At 33.1% G+C, this 20,666-nt stretch overlaps 1 protein-coding gene across 1 annotated transcript in view; it reads left to right on the plus strand.

Moving 5' to 3' along the window:
- Positions 1-780: 780 nt before the first annotated feature.
- Positions 781-20,666, plus strand: part of Hfm1 (helicase for meiosis 1) — an 87,225-nt gene continuing 67,339 nt past the window's right edge. The window contains exons 1-7 of the mRNA XM_047564451.1: positions 781-874; positions 6,602-6,714; positions 7,925-8,231; positions 14,581-14,837; positions 15,114-15,161; positions 19,533-19,603; positions 20,042-20,174. Of these exons, the coding sequence (XP_047420407.1) occupies positions 804-874; positions 6,602-6,714; positions 7,925-8,231; positions 14,581-14,837; positions 15,114-15,161; positions 19,533-19,603; positions 20,042-20,174 (1,000 nt within the window). The 5' untranslated portion in view covers positions 781-803. The remainder of the gene's footprint in view (positions 875-6,601; positions 6,715-7,924; positions 8,232-14,580; positions 14,838-15,113; positions 15,162-19,532; positions 19,604-20,041; positions 20,175-20,666) is intronic.

The raw sequence follows: 20,666 nt of genomic DNA on the forward strand, positions 1-20,666 counted from the left end.
TTGAGTCTTTATTCAGCCCTACATTTTTATTATATTCCTGGTGGTCAGAGTCTTTACATTTAGGTGACATCTCTGAATATAAAAATTATCTTTAAAAAAAAGAATGTGTATATGTATACATACACATACATATATACACATTATATAATATGAATGTAAAAATGTGTTAGATTTATCAATTTGTAAAAGTTCAAACACATGAAAAATAAACTATTATGAACCCACACATACATGTTACATAGTTTTAGCAATTACCAACTTGTCACCAGTATTGTTTTGTCAGTACTCTTCTACCATTCCTCCTTTATTTTGAAGCAAATTCCTACATATGTACATAGTTGTATTAGATATACATACATTCAATAAATTATACTATCCTAACTCAATACTATGAACAAAGTATTAAGAGCCCAAAAGGAGCAGTTAATTCTGTTATTGAAGAGGACAAATTTAGAAAAGTCTTTGAAGAAAAAAATGACATTTAATCTATACTTTGAAGAATGGACAAGAATTTGCCAGAAAGAAAATATTCTAAATATTGGTGTGGTATGAAGAAAGGGGCATAAGTGTGAAAATACGTGAATGGGTGGAGAACAGAGAATAGTGTATGTTGATACTGAGATGCTTTGAAAGTCACAGATGATGAAATTGGAAATATAATCTATGGTTATATTTTATAGGACATTCTGAAAAACTAATGATTCTAGTTTACTTATCCAGAAATATTTTCTACATCTTTGTAAATAAGATATAAACTACCTTTCTATATCTTGTAGATTTATGACAAAGTCCAGTTTTCAACGATGCCAAAATCAAATGACTGCTTGTTTTCTGTGGATAGTTTGTTTTTTGAAAACCCAGATGAAGTTGAAAAGTAAGTCTGCCTCAAGGACTGATAATATAGTGTATTATTTTAGAGTTTAAAAAAAATAGGGAATTTTATTTTCTCTCTTAAATATACAAATAAAAATGGCAGATCAACAGAACAATGCTTCAGTTGTATATTTAGAGAACATGGAATTCAGATACACAGGTAAGTAAAGTTTAGCATCTTAAATATTGTAATTTTAAAAATAGAATCATTTCTTGGCAGTTTTATGTTCATTTGTTTTACATTTCTGATTTGTCAAGTTATTTTTGACCAAGGTAAATACTGGAGGTAATGATCAAAGAGTAGCTGAGGACAAGAAGTGATGACACCTTTTGAAAACAGAATGAGCATTGTGCCAAAGCCAACTGTGATAAGCATAGTTAGCACAGGCAGCACGTAGGGATGGAAATAAAGATGTGAGACCATGTAGTTTGCTCTCAATTCTGAATTTTGTATGTATTTTGTATGTGTTTTAATGAAGCATTTATTGTTTTATTCATTCATTCGTCCAAATATTTAAATATTGATTGAATGCTGAAAGGGATATAAAAAGAAAGAAAGAAATACACTTCCAAAAGTTAAAATCTAATTGAGACTAAACACACATGGAAAGGTCATGAATAAATAATCTGACTATGTAAATCATGATCCAGACTGGGAAACTTTTGAGGGTAAAAAAACTACATCCTTCTGGGGTAGTAGGAGTAAATCAGGACTGTAAGTCAATATGTCAGGGTTATGCAGATTTTTTTACTATTACTTTTTTAATTTGTTCTAATTGGTTATACATGACAGTAGAATGCATTTTGACACATTGTACATAAATGGAGCATAATTTCTCATTCCTCTGGCTGTACATGGTGCTGAGACACACCAGTAGTGTAATCATACGTGTATATAGGGTAATAATGTCTGTCTCATTCTATAGTCCTTCCTGTCACCACCACCTCAACCTCCCCTCATTCCCCTCTGCACATCTAGAGTTCTTTCATTCTTCCCTACTTATCCACCCCTACTATTGTCAGCATCCGCTTATCAGAGAGAATATTTGGTCTTTGGTTTTTTGGGATTGGCTTATTTCCCTTAGCATGATATTCTTTAGTTCCATCCATTTACCTGCAAATGCCATAATTTCATTCTTCTTTAAGGTTGAGTAATATTCCATTGTGTATATGGACCAAATTTTCTTTATACATTTATCTGTTGAAGGGCATCTAGGTCAGTTCCATAGTTTAGCTATTGTGAATTGAGCTGCTACAAATATTGATGGGGCTGCATCAGTGTAGTATGCTGATTTGAAGTCCTTTGGGTATAGACTGAGGAGTGGGATAGCTGGGTCAAATGGTGGTTCCATTCCAAGTTTTCTGAGGAGTCTTCATACTGCTTTTCATAGTGGTTGCACCAATTTGCAGTCCCATCAGCAATGTATGAATATACCTTTTTCCCCACATCCTTTCCAACACTTATTATTGTTTGTATTCTTGATAATTGCCATTCTGACTGGAGTGAGATGAAATCTTAGGGTAGTTTTGATTTGCATTATCTAATTGCAAGAGATGATGAACATTTTTTCATAAATTTGTTGATTGTATTTGTTCTTCTGTAAAGTGTCTTTTCAATTCCTTAACCCATTTGTTGACTGGGTTATTTGGGTTTTTTTGTTGTCGTTTTTTTTTTTTTGGTGTTAAGTATTTGAGTTCTTTATATATCCTGGAGATTAGTGCTGTAACTGAGTTGCATGTGGTAATGAATTTCTCCCATTTTGTGGGCTCTCTTCTTCACGTTATTTATTGTTTCTTTCGCTGAGAAGAAGCTTTTTAGTTTGAATCCATCCCATTTATTGATTCTTAATTTTACTTCTTGCGCTTTAGGAGTCTTGTTAAGGAAGTCAGTTTCTAAGCTGACATGTTGAAGATTTGGGCCTGGTCTCTGTTCTGGTGCCTAAGTCTTTGATCCTCTTTGAGTTGATTTTTGTGCAGGTTGAGAGATAGAAGTTTAATTTCATTTTGTTACATATGGATTTCCAGTTTTCCTAGCACCATTTGTTGACTAGGCAATCTTTTCTCTAGTGTATGTTTTTGGTGCCTTTGTCTAGTATGAGATAACTGTATTTATGTGAGTTTTTCTCTGTGTCTTCTATTTTGTTCCATTGGTCTACATGTCTATTTTGGTGCCAATACCATGCCATTTTTGTTACTATTGCCTTGTAGTGTAGTTTAAGGTCTGGTAGTGTGATGCCTCCTGCTTCACTCTTCTTTCTAAGGATTGCTTTGGCTCTTCTGGGTCTCTTATTTTTCCAAATGAATTTCATGATTGCTTTTTCTAGTTCTATGAAGAATGACAGTGGGATTTTAATAGAAATTGCATTGAATTATAACACTTTTGGTAGTATGGCCATTTTGACAATATTAATTCTACCTATCCAAGAGCATGGGAGATCTTTCCATCTTCTAAGGTCGTCTTCAATTTCTGTCTTTAGTGTTTTGTAGTTTTCACTGTAGAGGTCTTTCACCTGTTTTGTTAGATTAATTCCCTGGTATTTTATTTTATTTTTTTGAGGCTATTGTGAATGGCATAGTTTCCTAATTTCTCTTGTGGTGAAATCATCATTTATGTATAGAAATGCATTTGATTTATGGGTATTGATTTTATATCTTGCTACTTTGCTGAATTCATTTATGAGTTCTAGAAGTTTACTGGTGGAATTTTTTGGATCTTCTAAATATAGAATCATGTTGGCAAATAGTGATAGTTTGAATTCTTCTTTTCCTGTTTGTATCCCCTTAATTTCTTTTGTCTTACTGACTGCTCTGACTAGAGTTTAAGGGGGTAGGGCAAGTTTTGAAACATGATTGTTCTAACAATAAAAAATAAAAAATGTATGCATAGCAAATTATTAACAAACATTCATGCAATGATATTTCAAATTTGGAAGAAAATAATCATTAGCCAGATGTTCAGGTCAGGCTTTATGGTAGTAGGGAGAGGCTTCAGGAGTCTTTGAAAAATCTGATAATTCTTTTGACAGAGAGGAAGTAGGCATTTGAAGACCCAGTGTTACAAGAAGAAAAAAAAAGAATGAAGATGGGACAAGTCACAGTGTTTTGAGGAGATAGTATACAGAAATTTTCTAGAGTAGATGATTCAGAAAGGAGAAGCAGTGGCTCAGAGTTTTAAAAGTTGAGGATAGATTGTGGTGGGTGTTAAATGCCTTATAATTCTCTGTGTTAAAAGCTATGTAATTAAATCAACAAACATTTCCCGAACAGTACACCCAATTATAAAAAGCACTGTGCTAAGTACTGCTTATATAAATGGAAATAAAAACAAACATCTGCTCTTAGATGTTTACAATCTAGAGGCAGTATCAGACTATTTAACTATTTCTATCTTTCTGTTATCTACCTGTACACACATATGCACGCGCACACACACACACACACACACACTCACCCTCTACAAGGAAAACTATGATAACTATATATTGTAGATTCAGTCTATTAAAAAAGAAGGGGAGAGAATCTTTGAGAACCTATGGAAATTTCTTGGAAAAGGTAGAATTTGAGTGGACTTTAAATGAATTTAAACTCTAGTGGCTAGAAAAGCACCTGGCATGTGCTATTGAGTAAATACTTGTTGAATGGATTAATGAATGAATAAAATAGAATTTCTGTAAGTGAATTTGGGTGTGAGGTTGAGCACAAGGTCAAGTAGAGTAAAGTTGTTATCTTTTTTTGCGGCGGTGGGGGGGGTGGCGGGGGGGTGGGGGCCGGCACTGGGGTTTGAACTATTGACCTACATCCCAGTCCTTTTTCATTTTATTTTTGAGATAGAGTCTCACTAAGTTGCTGAGGCTGGACCCAAACTTAGAATCTTCCTGCCTCAGCCTCCTGAGTCACTGGGATTACAGGTGTGTACTACCATGCCCAGCAGTACAGACTGTATTTTGAATAAAGTTGAGGAGGCATAGGATGTATTATCTATTTGATATTGTACTAGCTTTCCATCACCATGACAAAATACTTAAACAAAGCAAAAGTTTATTTTATCTCATAGTTTTGAGGAGTTTGGTCCGTGGTCAGTTGGTTTGTTGCTTTTGAGCATGTTGTGAAACAGTACATCATGGTGGGAGCACATGGTGAAGGAAGCCCTCACCTCATGGCAGCTGGGAGTTAGAGAGAGATGAAGGAGTCATAGTCACAATCTTTCTCTCTCAAGGTCATACCTCTGATGAGCTAACTTCCTCCCCCTGGGCTTTACCTCTTAAGTGCCCTAAGCTGGTAAGCAAGCCTTTTGGCCTTTAAAGGTCACTTATCCAAACCATAACACATATACAACAAGTAGTTCAGTTTACCCTAAACTTAAAGGTATGTGTAGGAGTATTAAAACTATAAGGTAGTCTAAGCCCCTTGGGAAGTTTGTCATTATCTGCAAGCCACTGAAGAATTTTGAATAGAGTGGTATGATGAAAATGAGTCCAAATTAATGTAAGAATTTATAAAATGTATCAGAAAACCTGGAGGCAGTGAATTCAGTTAAAACACTATTGTTCTTAATCAGATATAAGTTGATTAGAATCTTAATTATAATGGTGACAGTGGAACTACAAAAAAATTGATGAATTTGAGAAGCATTAAAAGGAGTATGTGTCTGTGTATTGTGAGTAAAAAAGATGCTGTGCTTTGGAGTTTGGTGACTGGGAGAGTGATGGCACCTCTAGAAAAAAAGAGGGAAATCATAAAGAAGATTTAATTTTATGAGGAGACACTATAGTAGAACTAGATGCATGTACTTCTTGTATCTCATTATTCTCTTTCTTAGATTTTCTGAAATTGTCTCTGCATAAAAAAGAGTTAACATAGCAGGCCTAAATGGCTATCCTTGAAAAGTCCTGTTTGCAAGGTTGACCTCTGGTTGAAGTCTGAGAACAGATTTCAGGAAGGTTCCCACCATTAACTGATAACAGTGGCTCACTGTGCATAAACTGTTTATTCAAATAATGTGGTTTATGCTGAACACCTGCTTTTCTTCTGGGATTCTGGAATTTATATGCCAGACGAGATGCTTGGGTGATTAGTCCCCAATAAACCCTGACCACTGAGTTCCAAATGAACTTTTCTCCTTGGTAACTTTTCATGCATGTTATCATAATTGATTACTTAATGTGAACTTTGTAACTCTGCTGGGAGAGGACTCTTGGAAACTTGAGCCTGGTTTCCCTAGAACTTTGCCCAATGCCCAATTGCTAGGAGTAGGACTCAGCTAGGAAATTGTTGAAATGAGTGTGATCTTAGGAACCCTCTGTCCTAGTACTAAATTTCAGATGCTTTGGCATTTGCTCAGTCTCTCAAACTTTGTCAAATAATGTGTTATGGATTTTTTATTTTAAAAATAGAGCCATGGTACCTATGTGCTAGGTATTATGAGGGGCAGAAAAGTCCTATGGAAACCAGAATGATTTAGTACTTTTAAAAAAATTGAAATAGATTTAAAATTCCTGACACTGACATTTGGATTAGAGAAAATGAAATGGAGCTATTGCCATTCCTATTTAAGTAGCATATCTTACATGCAGTAACATTAATTCATGATACACAAAGGAAAAAGGTTGAGAACATTGCTGTATAGCAATATATCAAAGTGGTAACAGAAATTGAGTAGTGTTTAATAAATACATGTTTCTGATTGTAGATCTTTTTAAACATATTCACATTTTTATATTTTACATAGCTATCCAGAAAATGAAAAATCATTGGATTGGTTTCTCCCTCCTCCTCCATTGATTTCAGAAATTCCAAATACTCAGGAGTTAGAGGAGGAAATAGAAAGTCATAAACTTCTAGGTAAGTTATCATATATTTGTTGTGAAACCAAATGCATGCAGTTAATGTCAATATAAAAAATCTAGTAACACATGAAAGTATTAATTCCTTTATTTTAATGGAATAAAATGAAAGTCAGAGACTTATCTTATTCAAAATAATGCTCACCAAACCTTATGATCTAACACATTTATCTTCTCTGTACACACACATATGTATGCATGGTACATAATACACTATCACATACTTGTTCTGACTGTTGTTCAGTGAATATTTGTTTCTCTTTAATCATTAAAACTCTGTCACTGCTGTTCAGTTTTGCTTTGCTCTTTACTAAATTGGTAAGATCTTCTGGGAGGCAGATCCCTAAGTGAAAGAATAAGATACAGAAGATTATACATATTGAGACCATTTTTATAAATCTTGAAGAATGCTTAAACAATAAATGTTATCTAAGATGATGTTATTGGTAAAATTTTAATTTTAAATTGGTGATTTCATGCATAAACATTTTAATAGTAAGCTTATGATTTACATGTTTTATGTACAAATACATATGTGTATACTTTTGAATATATCAAATATATAGTATACATGTAGTGTAATATATATAAATAGATGGTAAAGCAAATTTAAGCTCTAATAAGACTTCTGAACTCCCTCTAAACATCCCACAGATTCTGGAAAAAAAAATCTCTCTAAAGAAATGTTTAAAATTATCTTTCTCTGATAAAGATATTCCTTTATCTTGATATTAAAAGCAGGATTACAAAGTTTAAAACATTGTATTATATATTTTAATACTAAATCATACTCATTAACATTTTATATGATTGACCATTATATTTCTGTATGTAACTATTTATATAAAATTTTACAACTTCATAATTACTTGTATAAGTATGCCATTTGTAGTAGCCAAAATAGTTAAATTTTAAAATTATGGTCACTTGTGTCATCAGGATTTAAACCTAATTTATAATGTAGATTCTATATACATTTTGAATTAATCTTAGTAATTCTGAAGTAATTTCTAAGTTGCCTTCAGAAACAACCTGGTATTCCAAAGCCAAATATGGTATTACGGATTATCTTATTATTATGCTAGTACTTTTCTTGACTTTCATATTTAACTAGTAAACTATTAATAATTAATTAAAATTTTCATTATTATTTTGAAAATGTGTTTTAATGAATAACATATAATAACCAATATATTCCTTTTTTGTAGGTCAGGAAAAGAGTCCAAAAATGTTAACATCCAATTTAAAGAATACTAATGAAGACATACATTATATTTCACCAACACAAGATTTCCAATTTCCCTCTTATAAATATGAATATGATTATCTAAATTTAGGAGTAACAGGTATCAATGACTTATCACATGTTGCTGGCAAACTGACATATGGTTCTTCTCAGAAATATAAAAACCACATGAGCACCAAGATAGCACCTGAGGAAAATGTTCCTGATGATACAAAATTAGGTAACCTTGTAGAGAAAAAGGAAGAGAGTATTCCAGCATTTCGAAAAAGGTAATTAATTAAATAAATAAGATAAATAATATTCAGTGAATAAAGTGGACTATTAATGTGTTCACCCAAAAATATTAAATATGGTAGATTCTGAATGAGAAAAGCACTAATAACAAAGGGTCTATTGTACATTTAGCATTATGTTACATTTGGGGTTCTAGATTCTTGCCTTTAAGGACCTTACAATTTAGTGGGAAGCATAGATAAATAACTAAAAATAATTGACTAAATACTTTATAGTATGACAATTATTTTGATGAAGTATGTTATTAGAGCAGAGAGTCTCAAACTTTTTGTCATCAGTATCCCTTTGCATTTAAACATTATTGAAGATTCTTAAGGAGTTTTTTTTAAAGGTGGATTGTATATATCAGTATTTAATCATATTAGAAATTAACATTGAAAAATTAAAAAGTACTTATTTACTAATTTATCTTAAACTCATACTAAACCCACTACCAATTAATTAATGAATTTTCAATTAAAAAGATTTTCCATACATGAGTGGATGAATGTATTAAAAATAATGTAGTGTATACTGATGGTCCCTGACACAGTGATGGTTTAACTTAGGCCTTTTTGACTTTATGGTCGTGTGAAAGCAATAAGCATTCAGTAGAAACTGTACTTCAAATTTTGGATTCTGATCTTTTTCTATATCATACTCTCTCCCTAAAACTATGTGGGCAATAGCAGAGACCTATATATAGCTCCCTGTCAGTAACTTAGTCACCAGGTTAAACAACAGATACTCTACAGTATACTGTGTTACTAAACTGTGATGTTCAGTAAGTTAGATGTATTAAGTGCATTTTTGATTTATTGATTTTCAGTTTATGATAGATTTATTGGGATATAACCCCACCTTAAGTCCAGGAGCATCTATGTACACAACAGAATACTATTTATTCATAAAAAAAACTAGAAAATTTGTCATTTGTGGCAACATGGATGAATCTAGAAGATATTATATTAAGTAAACTAAGTCAAGCACGGGGAATCAAATAACATGATCTCACTTGTATGTGGAATCTAAAGAAGTCAAACATATGTGAGGCTCTGGGTTTGATCGCCAGCACTGCAAAAAAGAAAAAAGAGGTTGGTTGAACTCAGAAATGGAGAGTAGAATTGCAGTTATCAGAGTCTGGGAGAGGTGTGAAGGTGGAATGCAGAGGTATTGATTAACAAAGTTGTGGTTATATAGAAGTAAGTTCTGGTGTTCTATTGAGAAACTGTAGTAGCTGTAGTTAATAGTAATGTATTGTATATTCTAAAATAGCTACAAGAGAATGGTCTCATCCCAAAGAAATGATAAATGTTTGAGGTGACAGAGGTAATAATTACCTTGATTTGGTCACTACAAGCCACATATTTGTATCAAAATATCACTTTGTACTCCATAATTATGTATAATTATCAATTATCTATTAAAATAAATTTTTTTAAATCCTGTTTTCTAAAACAAAAAATAATTTAGTGAGAAAAGTGGCATTGTTTAATATTTTTGCAATATTGTTGAATTCTCATGTCTTCGTATTCAGTTTGTTGTGATATCTTGTGATTTGGAAATTTTGGAAAACTCCATATACACTAGTGAGACAAAGAGAAAAAAGGCAAATAATGTCTTAGTAGTATTGTGAAAATAATTTTGATTTTATGGACTCCTTGAAAGAGTCTCAGACATTCCTTTGAAAATAGGTGTCCTGGAGCATTTAACATGGAGACATGATCTACCCCAGTCAGGGAAAGCTTTCTTGAGGAAGTGTTATTTACACTTAACCTTAAAGAAAAATAGAATTAAGCTAGGTGAAAATAAAGAGGAGGAGTGTTATAGGTAGAAAGAATAGAATGTACAAAAGTCCTGAGGTAGCAAAGAGGTTAGCAATTCTTTGCAATGTTCCTTTAGTTTAAAGTAAGAGAATGCTGAGAGGTAAGGTATGAAGGAACTAAGTCATTCAGAATCTTATAGGCCATGATCAACATTTTGTACTTTAAGGTCATATTTCTTAAATTATAGCCCCTAGACTCACTGTATTGAGGTACCTAGAATGGTTGTTAAAATTTCAGATTTCTAACTCTTATCTTTGACTTAATCATAGATTAAGTAAAGATGAGAATGGGATCTGAAAACTATAATTTAAAACAAATTTTCCAGATGATCATTATACACACTGAAGTTTGAGTATCATTTTCCTAAAGTCTTGCAGTTTAAGCAAAGGAGTGAAATTAGATTTTCTTTTCTTTAAAAAAAGATTTTGGCCCTATTTTGGTGGATGAACTGGGGAGTTAGAATATATTGTGAAGAGAATATATTATAAAGAAGGGAGTTAGAATATATTGTGAAGAGTCAATTAAAAGGATTATTATATTGCTCTAGGTGGGAAAGAATTCTTGACCTAGGACTTTGATAGCAGAAATGAAGAGAGTCCAAAGTTATTTAGGAGGTAGAATCCAGTGAGATTTAAATGATTATTGTATATGAGATCTTTTCTCACCTAGGTTTCTAATTTGAGCCAGAATAATGAAGAACAGTGAGCCCTTAAGTAATATGAAGAACTGTAAAGGAAGAATAGGTTTAGGGGAATGTGATGAATGGATTTGGACATGTTGATTTTAGGTACTTAAAAATTATCCAGACAGATACAATTAGATTATATAGGTTCAAGATTCAGAAGAGCTCTAGTTTATAGTTTTTGTTCTTTGACTTAGGTGAGGTTATCTGTCATTTTGAGAGAATAAGTAGGGATATTGTGAAAGATGGGGAAGAATAGGAAAATTATGGAAATTGAGAAAGCAACCTAATTAGAATAATGCTAGATACTATAAATAATACTGGATATTATAAAAAGCACAGTTGAGGTAACTATGATTTCTTAGATCAGATTTAATAAGATATAACTCAGATAACATGAAATTCACCCTTTTGAAGTATACAATTCATTGGTGTTTAGAATACTTACATAGTTGTGCAGTCATCACTATTATTTAATTTTAAAACGTGTTCATCACCCCCCAAAGAAACTTAATATTAATGAAGTCCTACAAAATTATTCCCTAAAGATGCCAACCAAAAGGCAGGGTGCCCAGGCTCTTCACATCTCTGTGTGCCTGAAAAATTCATGTGTTTCTGCAAACCCACCACTATAGGTTCTTTTGCCAGAATGAGTCAGACCTCAGGAAAACACTTTTCTTGCATTTACTGATTTATTATAAACGATACAACTCCAAATAAAGAAATTCACAGGGCTGACTATTGGGGGTGGGGTGCAGTAAGCAGAGCTTTCATGTCCTCTCTGAGTGTGCCATCTTCTCAGCACCTTGATGTGTTCACCAACTCAGAAGCTCTCTCATGGTTTTTTGTTTGTTGGTTTGTTTGTTTTAATGGAGGTTCCATGATATGAGCATGATTGATGAAATCATTGGCCATTGGCTATTGAACTAAATCTCCAGCCCCTCCTGAAGGTCATAGGGGGAAGAGTAAAGACTGAAAGTTTCAACACTCTAAACACGTGGATGAATGGGAGAAAGGGAGGAGAAAAAGGGGAAGAAAGGGTCAGGGACCTTCTGGGGCACACCTACAAAGACTAGAACACCTCCCATTAAGCTCCATCCTTTGAAGTTTCCACTATGTCCCTGTAGCAGGGAATTTATCCTTTAACACTTGAGCTTTTGTGGAACATTCTAGACCCAAACTATAGCATTTCTGAACTCTTGATTTTACTCCATTGACTAATATGCCTGTCTTTATGCTAATCCCACAATGTAGTTTTGTAGTTGAAATTGAGAAGTGTGAGTCTTCCAACTTTGATCTTTTTTTCAAGATTGTTTTGACTATTCTGTATTCTTCGCATTTTCATATGAATTTTAGTTTAAGAAACCAGCAGGTATTTTGATAGAGATTGTATTGAATCTGTAGATCAACTTGAGGAGTCTTGCCATCCGAATAATTTTAAATCTTCCAATTTGTGAACATAAGATGTCCTTCCATTTTTTAAAGTTTTCTTTAATTCTTTCAATCATATTTTAGGTTTTTAGTGGATAGGTCTTATACTTATTTTTGTTAAATTTATTCTTAAGTAGTTTTTTTATGTTATTTTACATGGACTCTTTTTTTTTTCTTAATTTCTTCTTCAGATTTTCCATTGCTAATTTATAAAAATACAATTGTTTTTTGTATATTGGCCTTATATCCTACAAGCTTATTGATGTTGACTCTGAATTTTAATACTAATCATCTGCTCCATAGTTGCACTTTTTACCCATTCATGTTCTACTGCCTTCTGTAATTATTAAAAAAAAAAGAATCAGGAGTGAGATTTTATGATGTAAGTATGATAAAAATAATAAGCAATGGGGGATAAATTGTCAGAATCAAAATGGAGTCACTTTTGTCAAACCCTAACAAAAAGGGAGTTGGAAGGTCATAAAGGAGGGCATCTCTCACACAGTGGCCTATGATAATAACTGTTATGAGGACTCTGAAACCATAACCTGATATAAAAGTATTAAGGCTACCACATCCTTACACAAAGAATACTTCTGCAAGGACATTTGCCCAACAATTACCTACTCAGCCTTGGACTGACACTACTCATTAATCCTTGCTGAGGATAGTTGTTTCAGTGCAACTTATTAACCTTCCTCATTTTACCTTTAAAGATTCTTGCCCTTCTTGCCTCTCTGGGTATGTATATGGCCCTAATTAGTTCACCATTATTCCAAGTGAATTCATTTCTTTGTAGAGCTTCTTGCTCTGACTTTTTTTTATTTTTGTTTTGTTTTGTTTTGTTTGTGCATTTTTTTGTTTTTGTATTAGGGATTGAACTCAGGGGTGCTTAACCACTGAGCAACATCCCCAGCCCTTTTAATTTTTTATTTAGAGACAGTTGCTTTGGGCCTCCCCAAGTTGCTGAGGCTGGCTTTGAATTTGTGATCCTCCTTTTTCAGCCCCGAGCCACTGGGATTACAGACATGTGCCACTGTGCCCAGCTTCTGTTATTTTTGTATTAACAAGAAGAAACAGAGTTTAGAATATTGGTAAGAAAGTGGCCATGGAATTTAAGTTCACAAAAGGTGGACAAGAAAAGAAAAAGGGAAGAGAGCTTGGGAAAACATAGGTTAATTACAGTTAACTTGTTCTTTGACTTCACTGGTTCCTTGGGCAAATAAACTAAAAGAATAGGAGGTTGAAGTTAGAAAATAACATATCAGAATCATTAATCAGATTATTGAGAGAAAGGGCAGTTTTGGATAATGACAAACTCTGTGGTGAGACAGTAGATAACTGAGGTCATGCGAAGGAGAATGCCTTTGGAAATGAATTTTCTAAGGAATCAAGGGATCAAGATTTTGAATGGGTTGTCTCTATGAATGTTGAAATAGCACAGAATACTGGCAAAATTTGGAAGCAAGAGGAAAATATTCTAAAGTGACCAGAAGGTTGGTATGTGATATATGCTATCAGAAAGTAGCATACATACTATTATGAGAGTGGAATAATGATCTAGATTTGGAATAGAGAGGAAAACACTCTCAACCTTCAAGTACATTGGGTGTGAGAGAATTAGGAGTTTCCACTTAAGGGTTTTCTTAAGAAGCAACAGTTTTATAGGGCAAAGTCACTAGGAAGTAAATAAAATAATCAGTGAGGAAGTCAAAGACCTAAGGGAGTTTATGAAGTGGGAATTCCAGAGGAATTTAATTGGTTATTTTGGCCTGGGGTCTCTCACGAGAATGCATAAGATATCAGGAACCTCTCAAAGGGCTATAATCAAAATGTTACACAGTCTGGTCATCTGACACTTGACAAGGTTTATAGGATCTGCTTTCATGGTGGTTCATTTACCTTGACTGACAAGTTGGTACTGGTTGTTGATAGGAAGCTTCAGTACCTCGCCACATGGGCCTCTTCATACGGTTGTTTGAGAGTTCTTAGGATATAGTCATTAGTTCCTTCACAGAGTGAACCATCTAAGAGACTATGTGAAAGGGACAATGTCTGATGTATTTTATGACCTAGCTTTGGGAGTCACACACTTGGACTTGTGCAGTACTCTGTTAGTTACACAGGTCAGTTCTGATAAAATGATTCAATCTGTTGCAGATTGCTAGAGTATGAAAAACATGAGGCAAGGATCATTAAGGCCATCTTGGAGACTCACTACCACAAATGGATTTATCTGAGTTTTAGGAAAAGAAAAAGATGTATACCAGTGGTAAATTTAGGAGATTAATTAGATTTTTTATTTGAATAGGCCATAATTTATGGGCATGTTTAAAGAGACAATTTATGCCTTTTTTCATATTCTAAGCAACTGTTACAGATGAAAAACATGTGATTCTTTTTCAGATTATTTAAAATATGTGACAATATGCATGGAGGTGCTTATTCTAATAACAGTGAAAACTTGAATTCTCCAGTTGACTCAGTGAAAATTGTCCAAACAGAAATGAACAAAGGGAAATCATGGAACTGTAGCAATAATAAGCAAAAACCTCAATCAAACATGTTTATAGCAAATGATGCTTTTTCATCATCTAAAATTGGAGATGACATATTCAAAGTACCATCATTTTCACTTGCATCCCAACCTCATGATATTCAAGGTAATTCCTTGCTTTTTCAGTTGGTTTTATAAAAGCACAAATTAATCTGCATTAATTTGTAGCATAGAGAAGAATCCAAAAATATAGTATATTTGAGTAGGTTATCTCTCCATGTATAATTTCTGCATTCCTTTATTATATTTTATTATTTTTTTAGCTGTGTTCTAATATTTTTACCTGTGTTCTTAAAAAAAAGTTTTATTGCAAGCTTTATTGAAGCAGTTTTTTGTAGAAAAAGTTAAAAAATAATCATGTATGATTTTTTTTTTTTTTTAGGGGTAACCAAAAGTGGTTTAGGTTCCTTGAAGGCTGTCACAGAAATCCGTATCCTTCAAATTATTTAACCACAGCTACTTTATGTTTGTGAAATCATATTTAAAAAATATTTTGTTTCATTGTGTTCCTGTACATTTGTTTAGGTTACAAAGAAAAGTGAAAAGTTAATCTTTTTGAGTCACGTGAGAGATACGTGTGTATGGTAGTGCTATTCCAAGTGTTGTCTACAGGCTAGTGTTAGTTTGAGTTTTATATACCAGAAGAAGACAAGATAAATACACAAATCAGATTTGTATTGTTGGCAGAACTCTGATCATCTTTACTTACAGATAAATATAGATAATTTCTTATGTTTTGGATAAGATCAACTATAGTGGATTAAACTGAATAGGGGAAATGAAAAGAAACGGACTTTTTGTTAATTGGGTACATATTTACAAATCTAGTATTTTTGAAAGAACCTAATTTGGAGTTTATACATATAATCCAACTTAACATGTTTGGTCATTCTATATTCTAATATTTTGGGTGTATTCTGGTGGTAATATCTTCTTTGCATCTTAATACCCTTATTATAACTCATCAGCTATTTATGTGACTATTTTCCTCTAGACCTAAGAATTCCTTGAAAGCAAGGGTTGTGCTTTATCTACTTTTCCATCTCCAGATACATTGAAAGGCAGATAAAGTAAGGCACATTAAGTAAGAAACCTTGTAAGCAGAAAAGTAGCCATGAGCAAGGGCGAGGGTAAAAAAATGTCTGGAATTTGTTTGGAAAAAACAAGCATTCCAGTTTGACTGAAATTAAAGATATAAAAGGCGGAGTAGGAAATAATCTTGGATAGGTATCTTAGATCATTTAATGCTGTCAATACCAACATGAAGAATATTTTGTTTTATTTTTTAAATTCCCCCCAACTTTATTGACATATAATTGACAAACAAAAATTGTATACATTTGAAATATGCAATGATGTTTTATTGTACAATGTGAAAATGATTACCATAATCAATATATCTATCACCTTATATATTTGCATTTTGGTGTATGTGATGAGAATACTTAGGATCTGCTCTCTTAGGATTTTTTTAATTAAAAAAATTTTTTGAGATAAGGTCTTACTATGTTGCCCATGCTGGTCTTGAATCCCTAAGCTCAAGCAGTCCTGCCTCAGCCTTTCAAGTATCTGGGACTACAGGTACATGCCACCATGCCTTTGTTTTTATTTTTAATAAATTTATTGAGCAACACAGAGAAACCATGTAAGATTTTTGAGCAGCCAAGCTACTTCATTCAAACTATGCTTTATGGAATTAGTGACTCACAGCTGAGGAATGTTGTAGAATTCACAAAAGTTATGGTCCAGTTAGCAAAACAACATGTGAATTCCAAAATCTGGGAAATCTGGGCAATAGTGACTCTAGTTCTAAATATTCTGAGGATCATTTGAGGCAATTCTGAAGTATGTTAGAAAATATTTTGTCATGAAAAGTTGTATCCAATGCAGATTGGGTTAAAATGGGGGAAGGTGGGCATAATGCTATTATAACTTCAGATGTAGCCAGTCTTTAGCACTGCTCTTCAACATGATGTCTCAATCCTGCTGTACTTCTCTCTTATGATCTAAGTAGAATGGGAACATAGGAAACAGATTAGCAAAAAGCATGTTTAGAGATTGTTTAACTATTTGTATTATTGGAGATTCTTATCTTTTACTAAAAGCCTTTCCATAATATGACACTACATTTTTAAGAGTTTGAGAGATTTTCATGCTCTATTATTAGCTCAGCTTAAGTGGTTCTGTAGTTTATGTGTCTTTGTTAGTTAAAGACTACTGTGTACACTTCTGTTCATTGATTTATTGTCCAAAAATTTCATTTGCTATAAAACTCATGTAAGTGCTTTGATTTATTATTTCTATGTGTACAGTAGAAGACTGAAGGCTATTCCTGGTAATTTGAGTTTGTGGATTAGTTGGACACAATATATTTGTTGATTCTTTTCTATTATTTAACTGTATTTGAATACTGAGGACAGTAAGTTTTCTCAGATTGATCCTGTCACAGTATTCTTATCATAGTCAGTTCCAGAGACAGTTTTCCCCTTTATAACATATAATTACAGTGACACTACTGAGTTCATTAAAAAAATGTTTTGTTGTTTCAAGTGTTGATAGTGATGATAAATGATGTTAGTGATTGAGTTTTATGAGCTGGGAAACTGTGCATCTACTCTGAATCAAAGATTCATTTTTGTGAATATAAATTGATGCAGGACTATCTAATGAGAGAAAAACAGCATGATAGCCTACTTGTGGGCTAGTTACAAATAAATATTTTATAAGAAAAGACCTATCTTGAAGGAAAAATGAGATTCCTTCAAAACTAATGGATTGACAAACTCAAAATTTCATTTTTGTTTTGGCATAAATATTTGACATGCACAACAGAAAGTAAAATGAAAATTTCTAAATTAACTGCTTGACTTAATAAATGCAAACATATATTAACTGAGTTACCATGTGTCAGGCATTGTTCTAGGTATTTGGGATACAACAATTAAGAAAACAGTGAATCCTTGCCTTTGGAGAGTTAATCTTGGGATAAGGGTGGGGAAGAAGATAGATTTAAACAATTGTAATGGTATATAAATAAGTCATATAGTATTTTAAGAGGCAGTGAGTACTATGGGAAAAGAAAAATATAGAGCAGGGTAAAGGAGGGTTTAATTGGGACTGCTGGATTTGAGGGTTCAGGATGTAGAATTAGAATAGTTAGGATAGGCCTTCATTAGAAGGTAAGATTTAAGCAATTGAAGGAGGTGACATAGCCAAAGAAATTTGGAGGGAAGAATAATCTAGGCAGAGGGAAGGATTTATGGCAGGTATATGTCTTATGTTTTTGAAGAATGGCCGTATAGCTGGAGGAGATGAATGGGGGGGTGGGGGGACAGTTGTAATACATGGAGTCAGAGAAATAAAGGCTAGGTCAGGTGCAGGAGGGAGCAGTAGTGGGATGACAAGAACATGTAACTGTGTACTTTGAGAGAAAGAGGGGTTTTGAGCAGAGTCATTTAATCTGAGCTTTAAAAGGGTCACTAGAACAATCCATGAATTCTTATATATCTTCATAAAAATATAGTGCTTTAATAGTATTATGTTTGATTTTTCAGATATATTTATCTGTTATATCTTCTAATAGAGTATGAAATCTCAATGGTAGGAACTCATTTTCTTCTTTATATGCAGTTTTCTAAATTGAATAATGCATTTTGCTTAAGTATTTAATAAATGTAGTTGACAGTGATTCAGAATAAGAAGAGTGCTGTAAAATCTCTCTCAAGCTTTCAATAGATTCTCACCTTGAAGAGGTTCTTATTCTTTATATCTATTAATTTAAAAAACTTTTTTAGGGAAGCTAGTATGCTGATAAATACAATTAAAGCCAACAATTAACTAAATTATCAAAAACAAATGGTTTCGCGTTAGGGTTAGGCGACCAGAAATACACATTATCTGATGAAACACAATCAACAATCAATAATTGTTGAGAGCAGGGTGGTATCTGTGCTGCTAACTGTCTCAAAGACAAACAGGACTGCTGGGCCCCTGTGCTTACCCAGGTTGTTAAGAGATATTTGTCCGAGGAATGTGCGGTTGCCTGGAGACCTTATCTGTCAAGGATGGGAGCGGGGCTAAGCCCCGACTCATCTCCTGCATAGTTCACCCCTTCCCTCCTCCCTTCTTCCACGACCCAATGAGAATCAAATAGATTGGTCGGACCCAACCAGAGGAGGACTAATGTTTAGCTGTTCAAATGTTAACCAATTAAAAGAACACTGTAAAACTGCTTGCCTTTCATTATAAAAACCCTGCTGACGAGGGCTCGGGGCCTCCCTTAGTGTCACCGGTTAAGGACGCAGAGGACCAGGCTCGAGCTTGCTAATAAATGACTCTTTGCTGCTTGCATTGATCGTGGTCTCTGGTGGTCTTTGTGGGTTCTCGAGCCTTTGGGCACAATATAATCAATAAGTGAAATTTGAAATATTAAAGAAGAAGTAAAAAACAAGTGGCCTAGTCAAAGTGAATAAGAAAAAGCAATACTATGGAAAATATAAACTAGAAGCAAAAGTTCTAATAGACTCAGTCTCTGTATATTTGTATCTCTTTCATCATATAAAACGTTCAAGTTATAAACCTTATGTAATCTTTTATTTCCTCATGGGGACTTCATAAGTTCATAACAGAATGGAAATGGAGACTGTAATAAAACTGTTAATTCCTTTTTTAAGAAAACAGAAATGTTACAGCCTCATCATTAAATGCTGTCAGAATCAATATCAGTTTAACTGAATTTTAAACTCAGATATAACCTGTTTTTAAATTTCTGAAATATTTGACTCCTTAATGTTATTCTAAGCGGCAAAATTTAGAAGTATTTTCAAAGAATTCCCATATTTCAACTATATACAGTCCAAAGCCTTTGATGATGTAAGTATCTTATAATTATTTACTTATCTTCCTCTTCTTGCTAGGTTGTATGCTGTCTAAGGAGAGAGACTAGATCATATCTTGGTCCCCAGTACATTGTAGAAACTCAGAAAATGTTTATTAAATACATACATACAATTCTCCTAGGTAGATTAATTTGTATTCATTAGATTTATGAGAATTTCTCTAGCAGATAAGGGAATGATTTTCTTCTAGGTCTAGCATATCACTTTGAAATAAAATAGATGATAAAATATTGATAGTATTATTTTTTGATTGTGGAGGTTCTGGAGCAAGGTTACAGTTTTAATAATTGTAAAGGTACAAGTGTTTGTACTGTTATTCCTTAGAGTTTTCCTAAGGTATATTTTCTAACAAGTTGAGAATGTGTGTGAAAAATTCTGTATGTTACATAATTGTTCAAATTTTATTTTTTAGCTTCTTTACACAGATAGAAATTTTGTAATTTGTGCTCCAACTGGTTCTGGGAAAACTGTAATGTTTGAACTAGCTATAACAAGATTGTTAATGGAAGTACCATTGCCATGGTTGAACATTAAAATTGTTTACAGTAAGTATATATTGTAAAAATACTGGTTAATTATAATAAAAATCCACTAAAGCAAAAATGAAGGAGTAAATTCAATTCAGTCATAGGCTTTATTATTTGGTTTCCCATATATTTTTAAAGAAATTAGTTTTATTTATTTATTTGTGGTCCTGGGGGTCAAACCCAGGGCTGTGTGTATGCCAGGCAAGCATTCTACCACTGGGCTATGCCCCCAGCCCTAATAAATTCTCCTTTTGTTTTTCTTTTTGGTGGTGCTGGGTATTGTGCATGCTAAACAAACATTACCACTGACCTATACCTCCAGCCCTTCATATATTTTTAATAAAGACATATTACAATTGGTTTTGTTTGTTCCATTAAATTCAAAACACATTTTCTCAGAGTTATAAATAAAAAGTAATATTTGAATTGAGGATTTTAACTTCACATGCTTATTTAAAAAGATCAGTCAAAATGAACAAATAAAATCATGCATTTTATAATTCTAGAAAT

Source organism: Sciurus carolinensis, chromosome 1 (genome assembly GCF_902686445.1).
Source record: "Sciurus carolinensis chromosome 1, mSciCar1.2, whole genome shotgun sequence".
In the NCBI taxonomy this organism is placed as follows: domain Eukaryota; kingdom Metazoa; phylum Chordata; class Mammalia; order Rodentia; family Sciuridae; genus Sciurus; species Sciurus carolinensis.